A 22,149-nucleotide genomic window follows, 5' to 3' on the forward strand; every position below is an offset into this window, starting at 1 on the left:
TATATATATATATATACAGCCCCCCAACACAGGCTGCTATGTATGGACTTGAAGTTGAAAAGGGAAAGAAAAAACCAAAGCTAAAGGGATAAGGAAAATTAAATGGTACGAATTACAGAAGGAAGGAAGGGGATAAGAAGAGAGAGTTTAAGAGGAGGGTTTTGGAGGATATTGATTTAGGGGTTGAAGATGTTCAAGAATGGTGGGCACGAAATGCAGCAGTAATAAGAAGGCATGGAAAGGAGCTGTTAGGAGAGACATCTGGTATCATATGGGAAGAAAAGGAGAGTTGGTGGTGGGATGAAGACATTGAGAAAGTAGTAAAAGATAAGAAGGAGGCAAAGAAAAGATGGGAAGAGTCACAGTCAGTGGAAGACAGAAATAGGTACAGAGAGAAAAACAAGGTGGTGAAAAAGGTGGTAGCCCAAGCTAAAGCAAAGTCGTATGATGATGTGTATAATGAGCTGGGGACAAAGGAAGGATTAAAGAAGATGATCAAGCTATCAAAGGCTAGAAATAAGAGCACCAAAGATATAACACATATCAAATAAATAAAGGATCAAGAGGGTGTAGTGCTTAGAAAGGAGGAAGACATTGTGAAGAGATGGAAAGAATATTTCGAGCAGTTGTTAAATGAAGAAAATAATAGACTAATAAGAGAGGATGGGCAATGTGAACATTGGCATGGTAATGATGGTTTTCTAGGCAAGAGGTACTAAATGCACTGAAGAAGATAAAGAATGGGAAGGCAACCGGACCAGACATGATCCCGGTGGAGGCATGGAAAGCATTAGGAGATGAAGGAGTGGATATACTGTACGATCCTTATGATAAAGATCCTTGAACAGGAAAAGATACCAAATGAGTGGCGTGGGAGTATATTGATCCCAATTTTTAAAGGGAAAGGCGATGTCCAAGAGTGTGGTAATTATAGGGGCATTAAATTGATGTCCTACACTTTGAAGATACTGGAAAGGATGATAGATGCTAGACTGAGAGAAGAAGTACAAATAGGTAAAGAGCAGATGGGATTTATGAAGGGAAGGGGAACAACAGATGGTATATTTTGTCTGAGGCAAAATAATGGAGAAATTCGGGGAAAGACAAAGGGACCTACATATGTATTCATTGACCTTGAAAAGGCTTATGACCGAGTCCCGAGACAAGAGGTATGGAGGAGCCTGAGGGAGAAGATGGTGCCAGAGAAGTATGTGCGATTGATACAAGAGATGTACCGGAATGTATTTACCAGAGTGAGGAGCAGTGTTGGGGAGACAGAAGGTTTTGAGGTGAGAGTAGGATTACACCAGGGGTCGGCTCTGAGCCCATTTATCTTTAACATAGTGATGGATGTTATAATAGAGGAAGTAAGGGAGACAGTACCATGGAACATATTGTATGCGGATGATATTGTTCTGTGTGCAGAGAGCAGGGAAGATCTGGAAGTGAAACTGGAAAGATGGAGACAAGTACTGGAGGTCAGAGGAATGAGAATAAGTAGATCCAAGACAGAATATATGTGTACCACCACTGGAGGGGGATGATAGAGAAAGTATTCAGCTTGGTGGAGAGCAAATAAGGAGAGTTGATAATAAGTATTGGGATCTTTTGTTAACGCTGGAGGAAGTATGGAAGAAGAAGTAAAACATCGGGTACAGGCCGGCTGGAACAACTGGAGAGCGGCCTCGGGAGTTCTTTGTGACAAAAGAGTGCCGCTTAGGTTAAAAGGAAAATTTCACAAGACGGTGGTAAGAACAGCAATGCTGTATGGTACGGAAACAGCAAGCATGTGAAAAGCAGAGCAGAAGAAGATGGATGTGGCAGAAATGAGAATGCTTAGGTGGATGTCTGGGGTAACAAGAGTGGATAGGATCAGAAATGACTACATAAGGGGGTCAACTAAGGTGGTGGAAGTATCAAAGAAAGTGCAGGAGGGGAGGCGAGATGGTATGGACACCTGTTAGAGAGATGAGGACCACACTGGGAGACATACTATGGGGGTGGAGGTGCAAGGAAGAAGAAAAAGAGGGAGACCAAGAAAGAGATGGAAGGACTGTGTGAGAGGAGACTTACATGAGAAGGGAATTGAGGAGGCAGAAGCACAAGATAGAAATAGATGGAAACGGCTCATCCGAAACGGCGACCCCATATAAAAATGGGAACAAGCTGGGAAGAAGAAGAAGAAGATATATATGTATGTATGTGTGTGTGTCCCTGTGGTAGGAGTGTAAGAATACTACCACCGTAAGTCAATGGCTAAGCCCACCGCCAATAACTGTGGTTGATGGCAGCAAAGGCATGGCGTCGTGGAAACCCTTTACCAAATAATAAACCATGACTGATGTAAGGAAAGGCGCATCAGGCATCGACCCCTTAGTGTAGGGATAACGGTGGGAAAGAAGATATATCCATATAATATATTTTCGTTAAAAGCAATTGCTTTAGTGGCATCAATAAGTTTCTTGCATGTATCTTCATACCGACGAAGTTTTTTCCGATTCTCGTTCGTCAATTTCTGGTGAAAAATACGCAGACTTCCTTCTTCCATTTATTGAATTTTTCTCACGACAGGCTGTTTTCGCCTTATGGCATTATCAAGCGACTACTGACTTACAATCTGACCTTTCGGCCTATTTATTTCATCGTGTGGGAGGTATGACCTTGAGGTATGGGTACTGGTTAGTCTAGGGATTAACAGCTTAAGGGCGTTGTTTTAGATACAAAGAACATAAGGACATATGTACTGTGACAATAAGAGTGAAAGTTTAAACAGTGGTTAAATAAATATTCAAAATACAATGCCATGTGGTAGAGTTTCCTTAAATGTATGTTTAAAATTTAATATGTTACATGTTGGTTTTAGATAAAAATTACAAAATTACATACAGGAATGAAAATGAATATAGAAATCTAAATACAGGAATACAAATATATGTTTATAGCATGCATAAAGGTACAAGAGATAATTTCTGTTTATACATAAATGTGTATGATTTAAATTTGAGTGAGTGAGCGCGCCCCAATCCACCGAGAACATCGCGCCCCTTGGAAGACATAAGAAGACCCAGCGTCAGCGAAAGTCAAGTAACATCCTTGCTCAGGTCGCTGAGACCCCGCCCTACACGAATCAGCAACCGTTAACCAACGTAGACCATTTTGGACATACACACACACACACACACGCTCACTCACTCAAATTTAAATCATACACATATATGTATAAACAGAAATTATCTCTTGTTTTGTACCTGAGACCTTTATCTCCAGTTGTACTTCATTAACACCTTGACGATGTCTGAGTAAAGATGAAAGCGCTTGGATTTCTGACTATTATTTTCCTGTGGTATTCGCTTATTTATGAAGTCACGTGCATCTACAGTGATTTTTTCAAGCATATATATATATATATATATATATATATATATATATATATATATATATATATATGTGTGTGTGGCTTGTGTGTTGTGGTGTGGTTGTGTGGAGTATGTGAAGTTGCAGAACTGTTTGGCATGTGCATTTTTTCTGTGATCAAATAGTACAACCGTCAATATGATAGTGATCATTGCATTGCTTTCCTTCTTCTTCTTCTTCTTCTTCTCTGGTACTGTCTTCTGTTGGGGTAAATGGCTCTACGCTTACCGGTCCTTCCCCTTCTTTGTCAAAATATTTTGCCTTCACCCCTGACGTTTTAACATGAATATAAACTACACATTTATGAATGCCATGAAATAAGGACAACGTTCCTTGAAAAAAAAAAAAAAAAAAAAAAAAAAAAAAAACAAAAAAAAAAAAAAAAAAAAAATAAAAACTACTGTCTCTGCTTGAACTTAACTAAACAATAATATGGCTAAGGACAAGAAATGGGAAAATTCTCTGTTGCTACCTCAGGCAAGCGATGGTCCTCTGTATTATTTCCATGAGTCGTCAAATGTTTTTGACAGCAGTCTCTAGCAACCATTTCGCAATTTGTCTTGTACACCACAGATGTACGTAAATGGTGGTGATATCTCTCAGTCCATATGGCGTGACGCCATGGCTAGTCAGATATGCAAAAAGAGTGACTTAAGGGATATGCCGCCACCCAATGAATGATGATGATTAAGCTAATCGTATGCCAGAACGGGCTCTTGCTCCTGGAGCATTCCGAGACTGCCTACGAAGAACCAATGACTGAAGCCGTGACCAGGCCCCCGCAAACTACTCACATTCTGTATATTCTGCTTTTATCGTAACAGGTCCGTAGAAGCCACACTCGAATACCAGCCGGAATCAAAGTAGGCGAAAAACAAACATCAGACTGGTCGCTGTAGCTATCCAAACCCTCCATATTCCAAGACAAGAATTTTCATTACAGATGCGTTACCCTACGGTAGTAAGTTCACAATCGACAAAGGAGCTTCCAGCTCCCTGTTTCCTGTTACATCGGATTATGAAATGGCCCTTGCAGCCAGGTGCCTTCCAGCGTCAGACACGAAACTGCCAACAGAACCAATATCCTTTCATTCTGTTCATGCATCATTCGCATTCCAGAAGACCAATGCCACCCTCCTGGAATTCATTGGAACCGAAGACACGGCAGTCCTAATTATGCAGTTTTTGGTTCATAAAAAAATAACTATTGAATGGGATACGAAATAACAATTAAGTATGGTATTCTGCCCATCGTTTAAAAGCTAAGGAAGCAGTAATCATAATTATACCTAATAACTGGTTGAATTAATGTAACAAATCTCAACAATTTTATTTTCCCTTCGTCCAATACTCGCGGAACTTACAAGAGAACTCGCCTATGTATACACTTCTGAAAGGTTTAGTAGATTCCTGAGACTTTTGACTTTTAATGATAACACAGGAAAAATAATGTCATTCTGAAATATAATTGTTAAGAATTATGATATCGATTGGGTTTGAAATTTTTTGTTCTTGTAAACCTCATATTGATTTTTTTTAGTCAATGTTTGCTCTTTGTCACAATCATGTCTCTTTCAGTGGGAAAATCACAGGGAAAAGTTCGCTGATTTCGAGAGTGGTGATCGGATAGCAACGTGGATGTTCTATGTAAGTTCTGGTCGCTGTAAATATAATAGATTCCATTTGAAATGACAGTATTCAATCAGTTGAAAAATCCTACATCAAGTTATTTGTATCTCCGTGCGAGTTTGCCATATCATATCATACCCAATTCTTCTGTGTAAACAAAATAAGCATTAATCAGACTGACCATGTTCGTAATATCCAAAGCTTTCAGATGTCGAGGCTGGGGGCAGGACAGCTTTCCCCAAAGCAGGGGTTTCGGTAACGCCCGTGAAAGGATCCGCCGTTTTTTGGTTCAACCTGAAGAGGAATGGAGAGGTGAATCCAAGGTCCGAACATGGTGGATGCCCGGTCTTGCTGGGTCATAAATGGGGTAAGTCAGCTACACTTAATACTTCTAAGATTCCCATGAATTAGTGAATGTCAAAGCATCTTTAAATGTTGGGAGTTGATGGAATAGGTTCTCTTCTTTTATTTGAGATAATCTTAAATCCGACCAGTCGATGTTATCATCTGGAGCAATTACATACATATATTCATTTATTATAACATATATATGTATAGCATATATATATATATATATATATATGCATATACATATATGTATAATAAATGAATATATGTATATATATATATATATTATATATATATATATATATATATATATATATATATAGAGAGAGAGAGAGAGAGAGAGAGAGAGAGAGAGAGAGAGAGAGAGAGAGAGAGAATTTTTTCAAAAATATTCTCACCGGCTGCCTAGTCTACGAAAAGGCTTTTGAAAAACAGATTTACAGAAAAAAGAAGAGACGACAATTTCCAAGATGTCTGGATTGATCAGTGTTTTACTGAACTTTGCAGGTCTTTATAATGCGTATCTTTACCAAGGAGATTTGCCTGTTTCTAACTGACAAATTAATGTGGGGTGATTTAAAATGGAAGGTAACATCACATTTTCAGAAAATCAGAAATGATGTGATTCCACAGGATATGAAGAAGTCTTCTGGCTTATTCAGCAGCAGCTAGGGTATATGGAACATTTCCCCTATGAAACGGAAAATTCATATGAATTATGCTAATACCCTTATACTGAATTTTGTTACTATAGTTCTTTCGATGTTAAAGAATCTTATTTCCAAAGGTCGTTAATTCTGGCCACACAAACCATTGTGCGGTACAGCAAATTTTATGAGAACCGATAGGAGGTAAGAATATATTTTTCTTCCCAAATAATGGATCTGTTGAATAGAATATACATTAAAAGAGAGCAAGAACATCCCGTAAGTGAAAGCCATAAAACCTAAAATACATTGTACTGGGTGGTACCATGAATATTAGCGAGCACATAAAAACTAGAATCATACTTAATTAATAATTAAGAAACTTATTCGACCTCATATATGACTCTTGTAAGTAATCAGACTAAATAACGCTACTCTTTAAAACTAAACGAGAAGTTCCATTGCTGATAGCAAATGCGGTAAGCTCGCCGTTACAATCTTGTAACAGGGTTCCAAAAAGTAAAGGCTAACAATTATCAGGCTGAGTAAAGACCACATCGGAAGTGAATGTTTATCCTACCGCCCCCTTTCACACTAACAAATGAGCTAAATCCCAGTCAGCATATTGTATAAAAATATAGCGGGTAAACAATGTGTTCTACGTGTCATAGCTCACAATAAAGATTGGAGTTCTACGTGTCATAGCTCACAATACGAACGCTTTTCACATTCTCCCTTCCTAGCATTCTCTCAAGTTAGCTCTTCGCCCTATTTACCTTGTCTGCATCTTAATTTTCGTTCTTTCTAATTTGCGCGCTATCTGAACTTACAAGCGTCGAATGGGTACGCACTTGCTGCTATTACCAAGCTAACAATAAAAAAAAAAAGCACTAAGACCTTGATGATTTGCTGTGGCATAAAAATCTCGTATACCACCTGCAATTATTAAAGTTAACAAATCTAGAAAATATTATCGACCCTAAAGTTTGTCCAATACCTCCTTTCTTTTACTGCACTGAACGTTCATGTAGCAGCCATCAAGACTTCTTCTGTCCCATCTCAGAGGGTTTGCAGAGTGCCACAGGTCCACATCAGATCTTATAAGGACCCATACATGTTGAGGCGGTTTAATCTTAACTAGCTGACCATTACCTAATCTCTCTCTCTCTCTCTCTCTCTCTCTCTCTCTCTCTCTCTCTCTCTCTCCACTTCATAATCCTTCCTATCCAACTACAAACAGCTTATGCATAACTGTGTTCAAATTGCTGTCACAAGCACAGCTGTTAAATTTGGCATATGAAGTTTAGTTGTTTCGCAGCATTTTTGTAATTGTTAAAAATCCCCATTATTGAAGTGGTTTTGTTAAATTCTTTAAATTCTCAGGAAAGACAAACCTCTGAGTACCTTCAACAATCAAAGAGTCTAATAAGGCATTATACCAGCAGTATTGAGTACATCAGACACAAGGTAGCTTTCTACCACGAACCATATGAAGACATCATCCTACATCACGTGATGATGTAATTGTTCACTGAATTGCTCACCGACATTACGTAGACTATCATGTGAGATTATACAACTCTGCTGGTCCCAGCGACTGATAAAAGAGAGGAGTGAGCTCAGGATAAAAGTTTGCACCTTGCAAAAAAAATCGATTTTGTAAAATGCAACAGATCTAACAGGGTTTGCTGCGAGTGGCAACAGTTCACATTACAGCCAAAACAACAAATCTTCGAGCACAGATATTTCATGACACTTCAGCAATGCAATAGTTCAATAATTAGTACCCATTATTGAGTCATCGAAAAATAATCATGTGAATAAAACTGATACTGAAAACTAAAATTAACGCATAAGTGAAATAGAAATAGATTCGTCTGGCTCACAACTTGCGCATTCAGATATGCAAAACTTGAAACACTCATGCTCTTTCCTTACCTTGGCTTCTATTTTGTCAGACTGGCCACCCAGTACATTATATTTCTATTTAGCATGTGACGGCTGCACAGATGCTACAACGAAAGTTACCAATCTCACCTTTTTCTATATTATATAAAGAAGTTAGAAATGTAAAGCTTTCGACAATGAAAAGGTAATGATTCTGATTCTCCCCAATTAGCATAACCAAGTAAAGCAATTCCACAAAATTCTCCTTGTTTTCGTGGTATAAAATCTTGCATTTAAATCGCTTACCCAGTAGAACGTTTGCGTGACTAGGACTAAAGCATCGAAAGGACAGTCACGGCGTTCTGGAGTTGATTCTCTCTCTCCGTCTCCTGCATGTCAAATGTCAAGCACGCCCAACTACTCACATGCAACATTTTCTTGATCTCTTCAACAGTAACAAATAAATGGATCCGAGAAGCCTCGAACTTCATGAGAAGGCCTTGTAATCTCAGTGAGCATGAGTGAGGGAGGGCAAACGAGGTGTCATCAAAGAGGTCGATACTTCTGTATTCTCGAAATGAAGAAACTTTGCAGCATCGTCGAATGAAAGATCTCGCCCGAGCAATACAAGGGAATCATGACTTTTCGAGAATCCTTGGAAACTTCATAATGAACCCCTTAAGCATTTGTTTATTAATAAAATTAAAATGTTATTATGTCACTATCATTTACTATTATTTTACTTTTTTCTTTCTTGATTGATATAGAGTTCTCTATGAAAGAATCTAGGAGGCAGTAAATATGTATTATGAAAATACATGTATATAGTACGATATATATAAATTATATAGATATATATATATATATATATATATATATATATATATATATATATGTGTGTGTGTGTGTGTGTGTGTGTGTGTGTGTGTGTATGTGTGTGTGTGATATATATATATATATATATATATATATATATATATATATATATATATATATATATATATATATTGCATAGACAAAAATAAAAAAATATTTGATATACGGATGATAGAAGTATATAAGTACTTACTTTCCTGGCCTGGGTAGTCATATTATAGTGCTTAAGTCCATCCCTGCTTACAGAACTGAACGACTGGCATACTCTTTGATAGCATCCTGATGGACGTGACCAGGGATGCAATAAGTAACATACAAAACTGACTTAGATTATGTTTTGTATGGTAACTCACAAAATCTGATACTTATCCTCTAGAAATCATACTTATCGTGTCAGTAACATTTATTTTCAATGGTTGGAGACTATATGAGTCACTGATACTGACTTCTAAAAGTTGAGATAGATCAACCCATGAGGCAATATCTTGATAAATGTGCGATAGTTAAATGCATCATGAATACACATGACACTGATGAACATTTTGCAATAGTGGGGTATCGCTACCAGTGGGCCTCAATGTACTTACAATAGTGGTGTTACCTACATCAGCTAATAATATTTCCTCCTGAAAAATGCCATGAAATAGACAATAGGGGGTGACCAGATAACTAAACCACTGGCAACTGAACCAGTGACAACCGAACCAGTGACAATTCAACCAGTGGACAACTGAACCGGTGGATGCATGAACCAGTGGACAACTGAACCAGTATGCGACTGAATCAGTGGGCAACTGAACCAGTGGACGACTGAATCAGTGTTGACAACTGAACCAGTGGGTGAATGAACCAGTGCACCAGTGACAACTAAACTAATTTGAAAATACACCCATTTTGTTTTATCAACTTTATACCAAACACGCCAAAGTTGGCAGCAACTAGCCTCAAAGTATTTATTGCCTTCTTCCTAACAAAACCCAAGCCACATACGAAAGGATGATTGACAGACTTCTCTCGCTTATGTCTGGTCTACAGCCTTGAAAAGTCCCCACAGATTTTGAAACTGGGGCCATCAACACCTTTAGAAAAACGTTCCCCTCTGCCTCCGCCTCTTCTTTTTTTTTTTTAATCTCAGTCAGTGCATCATACAAAAAATTGCCAGTGTCTGTCTTAAGGCTAGATATGAATATGACAACAACTTTTCAGTCCTCATGAAGTGTCTACTGGCTTTGGCATTTGTGCTCGAAGATGATGTCATACCAGTTTTCGAAGAATTTGTCCTCGCCCTTCCTCAGGAGCCTGAAGTCGAAGAAGTGGTGGCATAAGAATGTGTTCTAAAAACCACAAATTGTTGTGAAGGGTCCCACAATGCCCTAAAATCTGTGTATATGTGTATGCACCAAACCATGTCGAAGTTTCTGAAGGGAATCACTCGGGACATCGCTGCCCAGCGACTAGTGCACCAGAATGCTTTAGTACACTGATGTGATGCACCAACTAACAAGTACGTACATCAAACTCAAGAGTGACTCGCCACTAAAATCACGATGTATAGAGGTGAACTAGATAAGCTCCTGTATTTGTGAGCAATAGGTAATATGCAGGTCTTGTAAATAGGAGACACTGTTCTGCTTTATGTATATAAGTACGTAACTTCCTTTGATTGTATTTTCTTTTTCTACAGCATTCACAATGATTCATGATTCTTTAAATAGGTGAATGTTCCTTAATAAATGTTTCTTAAATTGTCCACTGGTTAAGCTGTCCACTGGTTCAATTGTCCACTGGTTCAGTTGTCGCTGGTTCAATTGTCTTCTGGTTCAATTGTCCACTGATTCAATTGTCCACTGGTTCAATTGTCCACTGGTTCAGTTGTCCACTGGTTCAATTATTCACTGGTTCAGTTGTCCTCTGGTTCAGCTGTCACTGGTTCAATTGTCACTGGTTCAATTGTCCACTGATTCAATTGTCCACTGGTTCAATTGTCCACTGGTTCAGTTGTCCACTGGTTCAATTATTCACTGGTTCAGTTGTCCTCTGGTTCAGCTGTCACTGGTTCAATTGTCACTGGTTCAATGGTCCTAGAACCACAATAGGGACATGTATCATGAATGCCCCGTTTCAGTGATTTCCAGCAGTTGGTTACTACTGCTAGTTACCCACACATCCACCCTACCAATGGAATGACCTAGCTCAGCTCATGAGGTCTTTTTTTTGTAATGTATTGCAAAATGTGCAGTAGGACCAAACATGAATGCCCAGTTTCAGTCGTATCTATTGATAAGATGGCCCTGCTATTGCTTTTTATTGATAGGATATCCCAACCAGTGGTGTCTCTTGATGAGATGGCCCTGCCAGCGGTTTCTATTGAGGGGATGCCCCTCCCAGCTGTCCCAGAGTTAACATATAGTTGGTAAAAGCAAAATTACGCTAGATGTCAAATGTGCTAAACAATATTTTGGATTCCTTTTTAGATTAAGTTCCATGTTGTATTCAAAAGAAAAGTGTTCAGCACTCAAGGTAGTTTTAGGATGAGATACATAGTAGTATAAGTTGATATTATTATCTAATAATTTTGTCTGATAACAGATCCAACTTGGTTAGAACATTACATTGAGCAGTTCACAGTGTATATTTTGGACTGATATTTAAGTTTTTCCACAACTATTTAGCAAGTGTCCATCTGCTAAATTTTTATTGCTTTCAATGTTTGTGGCATTTTCATTGCAGTACATGATTAAGACAAATATGAGGGCTGAGGACATATAGGTGCTGCAGATTCAGAGGATAGAGGTGTGTTCTCTTGAGAGGGATTAGCGCCAAGATATGTAAATACTGTAGAACTGATGAGGTATCAATTACTTCGGTGAACAGAGTCTCTAACATGGAGACGTTGCCGAGTTAGCACTAATGGTGTTGCACCCAGATATTACAATACAGATCAATTATAAGGACAGGGTTTTGATATGTTGGAAATAAATAACTTTTAATCAAGAGTAACTCATCGGGATTACAAGTACCAGAAGTTAAAAGAGATCACTTTCATGAATAATTATGAATAATTAATCTTGTGTAATGTCTTAGCCACAAGGATTTATCATACAGTGAACTGGTACAATGTAAGATGAAAGAATATGATTTTCATTGGTCTCACAAATGACATGTGATGCAGATCTCATGCATATTTTGCTGATGCAAAATCAATCGCTTTTTTTGCCAATAAAAGCTTTGTAAATCTAGAGGATATAAACTGCGACATGTGTTTAGGCAAAAATTGAATAAAGCTATATTTCCCAGCGTTCTAGCAATTTCTCACAAGTATCAGTACATCGAGCAATTCTATGCTTTTTTAAACGAAAAACTAAGTAGGGTACTGCTGAAACTGTTACTTATAGACCAGAATATGGAACAAATAACTTCAATAGCTGAGTCTATGCCAAATCTATCGAGCAAGGGCTAAAACAGCAAAGCCTTGTCTTCGAGCCATTGGATCAGAAAATTCGGAATAGTTTCAATCACAATATCAACCAAGCTTTACCTCACCAATGTATGTAGGATTCATCAGCAGATCATAAGGCTCTCTTCCCCTCCATAGTCTTATCAAAATGGACCCCACTTTAAGCTCACCAAATAACAACAATTTTGTTAAAGAAACATTATTTCAGACACTCAGTGCAGTAAAAGATGCAGACCTAAAATGTAGCTATTGCAGAAAAAGGCTTACTCAGCAGTGCAAGAAAGGGAATGACCATTACTTGGAATTGTTTATTCATGCTTGAGAATTTAGATGCAGTGGTAGCCTTCTGTGCAGCATTAAAGGGCACCAGTATTGAATTCACCTTAACAAAGACAGACATTATAGCTGTTTGTTAGTTTATCTGCCATATACGTGGCCTAAACAAGAATCGAGAGGCACAGCCAGCAAATGGGACTGCCTGGTTGAGATGAATGGGTTAAGAGAAACCTTTGAAGTGTCTTAGTCATACCTTAAAGTCTGAATATTCAGTAATTTTCAGGAGAACCTTCTGGCAAACATGGATAAGCTGGATTTAGTATTATTGCCCCATTGTCAAAGAACGCTTGAGATAAAAATCCATAGAAAGCAGTGTCTCACAATGTTGCGGATACTTCCACTGGTGTCATGGTAACTGAACTGACAAAATATAATTATGGTTGAAAAACCTGGTTTGGAAAGGCTAGAATTTCTCTACCTATTCATGGATTCAGTTAGAGGGGAACACAGGCCATTTGATAATGATAAAAGCATTCATCAGACGTGATGGAAAAGCGAGTAACTAATAAACTGATATATGAAGAGAAGACTATGATTCAGATGGTGAATAAATGGCAGGCCTTTTAGAAATGTTCTCTTTAATAGCCAGATCCTGACTCCTAAAAAACAATTGCTTGTCAAATACTGAAGGTTACATTTATTTATGAATTATCAAACATAACAATATATACATTTTGTCATGACCGCATGTACCTCTTTGGCAATAAATGATTTACTTCACCTTTCAACTCTAAATTATTCTAGTCTAATACTTATCTTCATAATGTGGGCTAAATAACTTTTAAATGTAAGTCTTTAACTGGGGAAACTTCAAGATCATCAGTTAAAGAAGATATTTGCAAGTATTGGCATTCAAGATAAAAATGGCCATACTCAAAATGTTGAAAAAATGAAGAGATTATCTCACTTCCTAATCTAGTTCATTCTAGGGGCTACAGGGTGTTTCTCACCACTAGGAACCATTGACAGTGAGCTTCTTGTAAATGATTCCAAGAGGTTACCACATGGGGTAATCTGGATTAATCCAGTGGTGGAACAAATTTGTGTCAATTGAATGGGATACCCAAGCACGGTAAACCCCTCGTAGAGGGCATTCAAGATACGTAAGGAATATTTTGCTAAAGATTCCAAAAGATTGCCTCTTGAGCTGATCTATTCCAACTTTTACGGGTTAATCATCGCTAACTGGATGGGGTATCTTGCCAAAGAAAGCAACTGTCTTTGGCCATGTATTGTTCTATAAGTGATAATCTGATCTAGCTTTCGGGAGAAATAACATGTTTAATAATAATAATAATAATAATAATAATAATAATAATAATAATAATAATAATAATAATAATAATAAAATAAAATAATAATAATAAACAAATGTCAAAGGAAAATAACACAGCAGAGAAAGCAATGTAGAAGTATGGCATGAGAGGTTTTTTTTATGGTTCAGACGTCACATTCCCACCCCACCCCCCAAACGCACCCCCCCCCTCCTCCCCCCCAACCACCCACACACACACACACACATACGCACAAGCTATGATAAAGGCATATAATTATAACAATAAGTAAGTGGACAGTGCGACACACCGAACGCAGTGTGGATTCACATACAGGTTACATGCTTGCAGAAAGCGAAATATGAATCAGCAATACCAGGAATAGCATGAAACAGGAGCGACCAAGAAAAGTCATGATAAAAGTAAAACTGGCAAGCCATTTTGCATATCAAATAGAAAAAAATAAAACCACGTAAGTAACAATCGCCTATATTTTCGTAATACGTTTCTCTTTCGAAGTGCCCCTCATGATAAAGCAATTCCCCTAATTTTGTCTTTTTATTATTATTTTTTTTTCTGAATGACTTGGTGGCTTAGAACTAAATTTTGTTATTCAAACGAAACCTAAAGGGAACATAAAAAAAAGGAAAGGAGAAAAGGTCAGGATATTGTCTACCACCAAAGGGAGTAATAAGCGCGTCTCTAAGGAGAAGGACGGTAAAAGGAATAAAAGAAGTAAGGGGGAACTATGCCGAGTTCCGAAACATGGTGTCAAAAGGAAAGGAGGTCACTGAGCCCAAAGTAGGCAATTTTCTTTCCTTTAATTTAAAGGATCAGTGCATAAAAATGTATCCTTGCGGCAGACGGAAAAAAGAATACAAAAATCATCAACGATAGATTTGTTTTTGAGAAGAGAAAGAGCAATATTGAGGTTAAATTCTGAATGGAGACAATAACAATACGGAAAACTTTCGTAAGATAATGAAAATCAATTACGGCAAGAAATTTAAATTCCCAATTTAGAAAATACATAGACAGAATGCAAATATATGATCTTTTTAAGATAAGATTGAAATAAACAGAAGGTTCAGAGTTCTTTAGCAATCAAAATTTTAATATTCGTACGACTTATTCGAAGTTCAAAACTAAAGTCTAGCGGAGAGATGTATACCGAAAAGCTAAATTGAGTAAGAAGAGTCAGGGACAAATCTTATCGCACCAGAAGCCTAACCAGCATCATGTACTTGTCAATCCAATCCGGCCCGATGGAAAACCTTTTCAGTAGTGTCCTGGATGTCAACGAAAATGCGCTTTTCATAAGAGATATGAGTAATCCTATATAACTGAATCATGATCAAGATTCACTTTCGCATTGCACGTATGCCACTTATGTAAGGGCAAGATAAGTTATGTAGCTCCGCAGTGCAAGGCATCCTATACGTCTAGCGCAGAAAATCCCGTATGGAGAGCGTGGTCGGATCATAATTATTACTAAGTATTTTGCTGCGTGTACTAAGTGCCGGTATGTTATCCTCATATTTGGCACGAAATCCCGTTAGAACTACATCGGAAGCCAATGTTTACCTCAAGTAATTGGACTCAATACCGTGCTGTGTTTATGTGTTTTATATTATCTCGTTTATATGCTTGTATCTTTGCATCTTTCTTGTTTTTTGCTGTAATGTAATCAGCCTAATAAAATGCAGAAGATTAACTTTAATATAATCGACCCTTATCCAGGATAATCTACAACGAGGATGGAATGGGTTATTAAAACCAGTCTTATCTTACTAAAGCATGGAAATATTAAAATTAGTAAATGGATGGTAGTAATCATATACATAAAACGTATAAATTTCATGGAAGAAAGATGTCCGTTACTTTTGAAATGTGATCAGTTCTGCTTTTTAAACCGAAAAAAAAAAAGTTTTAGAAACCACTCAAAATGAGTCTGTCTCTTGCATTATTATTATTCAGAATGTTAAACCAAGTGGATACATAATAAAAAATCTTTACCCGAATACTTCAAAATCCATTGTTGGCATCATTCTTTCTACGGAACCACCTGGCAGCCTCGGGAGTCACTTGCATCAAGAGAAGCCTTGTTTCTGCCAAGTTAACACATTCAGTTTCAGCCAATGTCCTTCTAGTGATAGGGAGCGAAGATATATATATATATATATATATATATATATATATATATATATATATATATATACTATATATATATATATATATTTATCTATATATATATATATGATCTATATATATCTATGTTATAGATACATATCTATATATAGATCTATATATATATATATATATATATATATATATATATATATATATATATATCTATATATATATAAATATATATAGATATATATATATATATATATATATATATATATATATATATATATTACTTGAAAAATACAAATTTACAGATGTGATTATATACTGTTAAATTAATAAGTCATTATTATTTACAATATGAATCCACACACACACAGTATATATATATATATATATATATATATATATATATATATATAATATATATATATATATATACATATATTATTATATATATATATATATATATACATATATATATCATATTAATATATATATATATATATATTAATATATATATATATATATATATATATATATATATATATATATATATATATATATATAGATATATATATGTAGATATATATATATATAGATATATACTATATATATATATATATATATATAATATATATATATATCTTATATATATATAGTAATATATATATATATATATATATATATATATATATATATATATATATATATGTATATAGTATATATATAGATATATATATATATATATATATATATATATATATATATATATATATATATATAAATGTGTGTGTGTATTCATATTGTAAATAATGATGACTTATTATTTTAACAGTATAAAATCACATCTGTAAATTTGTATAATATGATAACATACTTTTCAAGTAATGACACTAGGTGTCATTACTAGATACCGTAGCACCTAAACTTGATATATGGTTTGAAAATTGTTAGGATAACAGCGGCTAGTCTTAATTGCTTTTTATTTGTTTGTCTATATGGTGTTTTTACGTTGCATGGAACCAGTGGTTATTCAGAGACGGGACCAACGGCTTTACGTGACTTCCGAACCACGCCGAGAGTGAATTTCTATCACCAGAAATACACGTCTCTCACACCTCAATGGAATGCCCGAGAATCGAACTCGCGGTCAACCAGGTGACACGCCAACACCATACCGACTACGCCAACACCCTGCCGACTACGCCAGTGAGGCGCTTAATCATAAAGGTTTTTTTATGAATTTTCCTCATGAGAAGGTTACTTTGTTTTTCTTATCCTGAAAATTAGTCTGTATTTCTAAAAAAAAAAAAAAAAAAGGTTGTATGGAGTGAATCATCGTTTCCCTTACGTGTATGTTTTATATTTTCTATGGCTCAGAAAGAGTTTCTCATTAAAAGTCACTCTCTTTGGAAACTTCCCTAATCGATTTCTAAACCTTCACACTTTTTTTAAGTAAATTGAATTTTTCCCAACCACACAAACCTGAGGCCCTTTACATTAGGAATTACTTTCAGCGAAGGTTGGAATACGGCCGTAAAATTCTTGAACCTGGTGGTTAGGCAGTAACTACCGTTTGGTAGGTGGGTAGACCCACCTGCCCGGCAGTAAACACTCTACTTTGCCTTTCGGCCCAAGTTTCAGATTGAAGGGTGGCAAGAGGTGAGCATTAATGTGAAGAACCTCAAGTTTGTATAGTTAGGAAAAGTACAAATTACTCTGAAAAAAAAATTGATTTGTTCGTACACGACATAAAACCCTCTGTCCTTTACATTAGGAGGCCTCCCCACTGATTGGTGGGAGGAATGTGAGTGAGCCTCTAGAACTGACTGGAGTTCAGCACACCTGGGCTATTCCTCCTGGTCGTAAGAGCAAGGAGCACCCTACCTCTGACAACTTGATCAGAGTGTAGGAACTGCGTGATCAAGAGTCATACTTCCGGGACTTCTCGAAATAAGTGAGGAATCGTGACTCATCCGAAAAGATGCTGGGAAGAATATTTAGAGTCGATGGCATTACCTAAGACGTACTATATATACAGGTAAGTTGTTTGAATTTTTAAATATTTATGAATACTAATAAGAAGAAGTAACCTATCCTCCCGGAACGGCCTCTCTCTTCAGGACAGCCAGCGGGAGGGATAGTTGGATTTTATAACCAGATTTAAGCACCTCGAATCGAGGGATCCAGATTAACTGTAGTCGGATTATAAGTCAGGAAGAAGTTTGGCATGGTCGTGGTCATTTTGGTTCTACTGTAGCTTTACTTTTCAGATATATGCCGGCAACGTTTGTGCCAAATCTCTGTAAATAAAATTTTATCTAATTATTATTCTGATAGCAATGTAAAGTGCTATGGAAGGTTTCATTCCATTAGAGCAAAGCATGTTATGGCCACCATTCAAATTTCATAATAAGCTTTCGTATACAATGAACTATTCCCCGTACTGGTTAGAACATAATGCGGCTGAGTGACCTTTGACCCCAAACCCTTCCCGCGCCGCCACAACAAACTGGTACGACCATAGATCAGTTGACCTTACCCAACGGACTATTCACGTTAAACAAATTGATTAGAAAACAAAGAAGTCTTTTAAAGATGTTTTTCAGTTTTTGCACAGTAGCGATTATCTTTTCTACGTTTTTCCTGTAAAGCTGAATTACTTGCAATGTAGTTTGCTGTCATGCAAACAACAACGCAAGCAACAAGTTCATTATCGATTTATTTATCATACTAATTTCTACTTCCTTCATTCATTCTCTGTTTTAGATTATACATCACGTAATGTATTTAGTTATTGTAAATATGTTTTTATTTTGTTTCACAATTCCGTAGTTTTTTACGTATTCAGCAGTTTTTACTTTAGACTTTTCATACATTTATTATGATTATTAACTCCTTGTTCCTCTCTCAACAGTAAATTTTCTGGCTATAGGCGAATTTACCAACAACAATTCACCGACAGTAATTCATCGACACGTTCAGTGTATCGAATACACAATTCACCAACAATAATTGAGGAAAAAGTATTCTAATTTGAAATAAATATATTTGATCTTTTATTTAGCATACTTCTATCTTTGATATAGGAAATAGTATTTCTTCAGAATGGTTAAAATTCTTTACCTAGAGAACTATTAAAAACGACAAATTAATTTAAACTAAACTTACTACTATAAGCAATATCCACAGGGTGGTTTGGAGAATTTAGACAAATAAAAGTATTGTTGTTTTTGGCAGTTATATATATGAAGAATCTACACCTACAGCAAATTATCATAAACAACATAAATGATTAGCTAAAATAATAATACCTGATAAGTTGGTTAAAGATAATATATACTTTGATAATTGTAAAAGTAATGAGGTAGGAACAGTAAACAAAAAACAGAAACTACTGTACAGTAATTAGCAAAGTAGTTAAGAAATGTAAAAATAATAATACAGGAATTTCGAAATGAGTAAATTAAAAAAATAAAAACACAAATAGCTATTCTCATACAAATGTATATACATGTAAACACGTACACACACACATGCACACATATAAAAATCACAAACAATTACTAAGATGTGTAAAATTGGTTTATTTAAAATCAGAAAGCAAGGTTATGGGACATTGGCCGTAAATAATCAACGACGTTGCTATATGAAGGATATCTTGCCACAATGTTTTTTATCCGTTCAGAAAAATCACGATATTTCTTTCTTGGTGGTTGAGATGAAGTTCCAGCTAAGTATTGATCGACTTTTGCATTATTGTAATTTTGTTCTTTCTTCAAGCAGTCGAAAAACTTCCAGATATTGGGGTGGTGGCCAGCAACCTGTGTTTCAGATGTCCTATGCCACCCTACAACTGAATTATTTGTCTTCTGCAAATAATTTAAAATGGCCTCGGAAACATTCCACATCTCGAGCTGAAACTACGGAGGTCTACGACGTTTTCTTCTGTCAGGACGACCTATTCACTTATCTTCAAATACTATGCTACAACTTCAGCTTCACGTGGTAAGATTTGTTCCTACACGAAATACAAACCCTCGGTCCTTTACATAGGGGATTACTTTCAGGGTAGGCTGGAATTATGGCCGTTAAATTTTTGAACAAGGTGGTTAGGCAGTAACTACCGTCTGGTAGGCGGGTAGGCCCCCCTGCCCGGATGTAAAAACTCCACTTTCCTTTCGGCTGTCTTCATCGCGAGCCCTTGCTGACTACCCGTAAATACAATTTTCCCGGTGAGATCTTTAATTTTTTTGTTTTGAATAAATGTGTATATACTGTTTGATATTAATTCATTAATTGGTTTTAATAATTAATATGCGAAGCCACTTTTGTGATAGCCGCTTCTCTAGTTTGTGTTAAGGGTTGGCTGCAAAGGTGGTGATTTTATTTTTTTCCTGAATGTCGTGTATTGACCGTAATCTTCTCTAGCAGCGTCTTACAAGTTGTTTCTGACTAATCGGGTACTAGGCATAGACGAGCGAAATTGCACATTTATCCATGAAACGTATATAGCTGATAGACTAACAGTGGAACGGTTTTTAACGTTCCATCACCATACCACGAGTCACTATTTGCCAAAAGATGAGTGTTGCGCGCAGTGGCAAAAATTAATATGAGATTCTCAGTTGGCCTATATTCAAATTCATCACCGTAAAACGTTTTCATATATTCGTTGAAAAAGTTAATTTCCTTCGCCACTGTGGAAGCGGTGGCAGACAATTATTTTGAAACCTAATACCTCTTATTGTCCTTTTCATTGTCTGCGTTTTCGGAAGCTTACAAGCAGCTGCTTTACTGCAATTCTTAAGTTCGTTTGGTAATAGTCCGTGAGGTGCTTCTGTGGAAGATTTGGCCTTTTAAGTGTTTTCCTCAATTGCCTGAGTCGCATACACGATTATGTTCTTTCGTTTCCTTGGCAATTTCGTCGTCACACGTAGTTACTCTAGTTTTGCACCTTGTCTTGTGATATGTGTCACATTTTCAATATGTCTTCTCGCTGTTTGTCTTCATAAAAGAAATGTCCATCACTAATCAGCTTCTTCTTTCCTTTTCCGATTCTATAAACTGAAGTGGCATGATGGGCTAAATAGCGACAATTTTTTTATACTAAATAATTTCTATTTCAAGCGTAAGGAAATACAAAAGTATTACATGGAAACTCAAGGTGATTCGGTGATTAAGTACTTCGGCTGTTTCATACTTGATTCTTGGCTGATTATAAACTAGTGTACTACCATGGTCTTAACAATTACCCTTGCATGCCTGCCTAGTAATCAAACCTAGTAAACTGCCGCGGCAGTTTACTAGAGCTTTGCCATGATTACAGTTTCGTTGAATCGTTTATTTGATAAATTGAGCGTGTCGATTATTGTTGGTGAATCGTTGTCGGTGAATATTATTGTCGGTAAGATCGCCGGATCCCAAATGTTCTATATATATATATATATATATATATATAATATATATATATATATATATATATGTTACGATTATGTTTATATTTTGTAGATATGATTTGTATTAATCATATGTCCGGGGAATAATTGTTTTTCTGTACTCTATAATCATTAAGTATGATACCACCTGTCCCTTCAGTCTCGAGACTCCTTGCTTAGTCTCGTTTCTGTTAACCTCCTTGGCTTTATACGAGCATATATCATTGGCTTTCAGACTACGGGACCTTTAACCTCTCTCCAGCTGAACTGTGGTGTGGTAACTACATTTAGTTTGTTTTACATACTTGAAGAGTGTTTGTGAAGTGATTATTTACAATTGTGGAGTATTCGTAAGTTTTTTCTTATTTCATTTGTATGATTTGTACTGCTGTTATTTATTAGTAATTTGTGTTATTTGTGTAATTATATATGTATCTAGCTTTTTTATTTCTTTCCTATTTAATTTACGTTCCTTAATATTCTGGTTTGATATAAAGTGACTGTGGGTGTTTGTGTAATGACTCCTCTCCTACTCCTAGACTAACTCAAAGGAGATCATTACATATTGGGGGCCTGACCGGGATAACGAGTTGCTGTTTTCAATGACTATTCAGTTGTATTCGGAAAAGTGTTTATCATGTTAACTTCACACACACGTTCTGTATGTAGAATAAACTGCTTTTTCGGTATCAAATATCAGGATAATGTTT

At 36.2% G+C, this 22,149-nt stretch overlaps 1 protein-coding gene across 6 annotated transcripts in view; it reads left to right on the plus strand.

Annotated features, from left to right (window-relative positions):
• The window catches only part of LOC135208398 (prolyl 4-hydroxylase subunit alpha-1-like), a 111,816-nt gene extending 103,178 nt beyond the window's left edge, over positions 1-8,638 (plus strand). For all 6 annotated transcript variants that reach the window (XM_064240527.1, XM_064240523.1, XM_064240526.1 and 3 more), the window contains 3 exons: positions 4,993-5,061; positions 5,245-5,410; positions 8,380-8,638. In XM_064240527.1, the coding sequence (XP_064096597.1) occupies positions 4,993-5,061; positions 5,245-5,410; positions 8,380-8,450 (306 nt within the window). In that variant the 3' untranslated portion in view covers positions 8,451-8,638. The remainder of the gene's footprint in view (positions 1-4,992; positions 5,062-5,244; positions 5,411-8,379) is intronic.
• Positions 8,639-22,149: the final 13,511 nt, after the last annotated feature.

Source organism: Macrobrachium nipponense, chromosome 35, assembly GCF_015104395.2.
Source record: "Macrobrachium nipponense isolate FS-2020 chromosome 35, ASM1510439v2, whole genome shotgun sequence".
NCBI lineage: Eukaryota > Metazoa > Arthropoda > Malacostraca > Decapoda > Palaemonidae > Macrobrachium > Macrobrachium nipponense.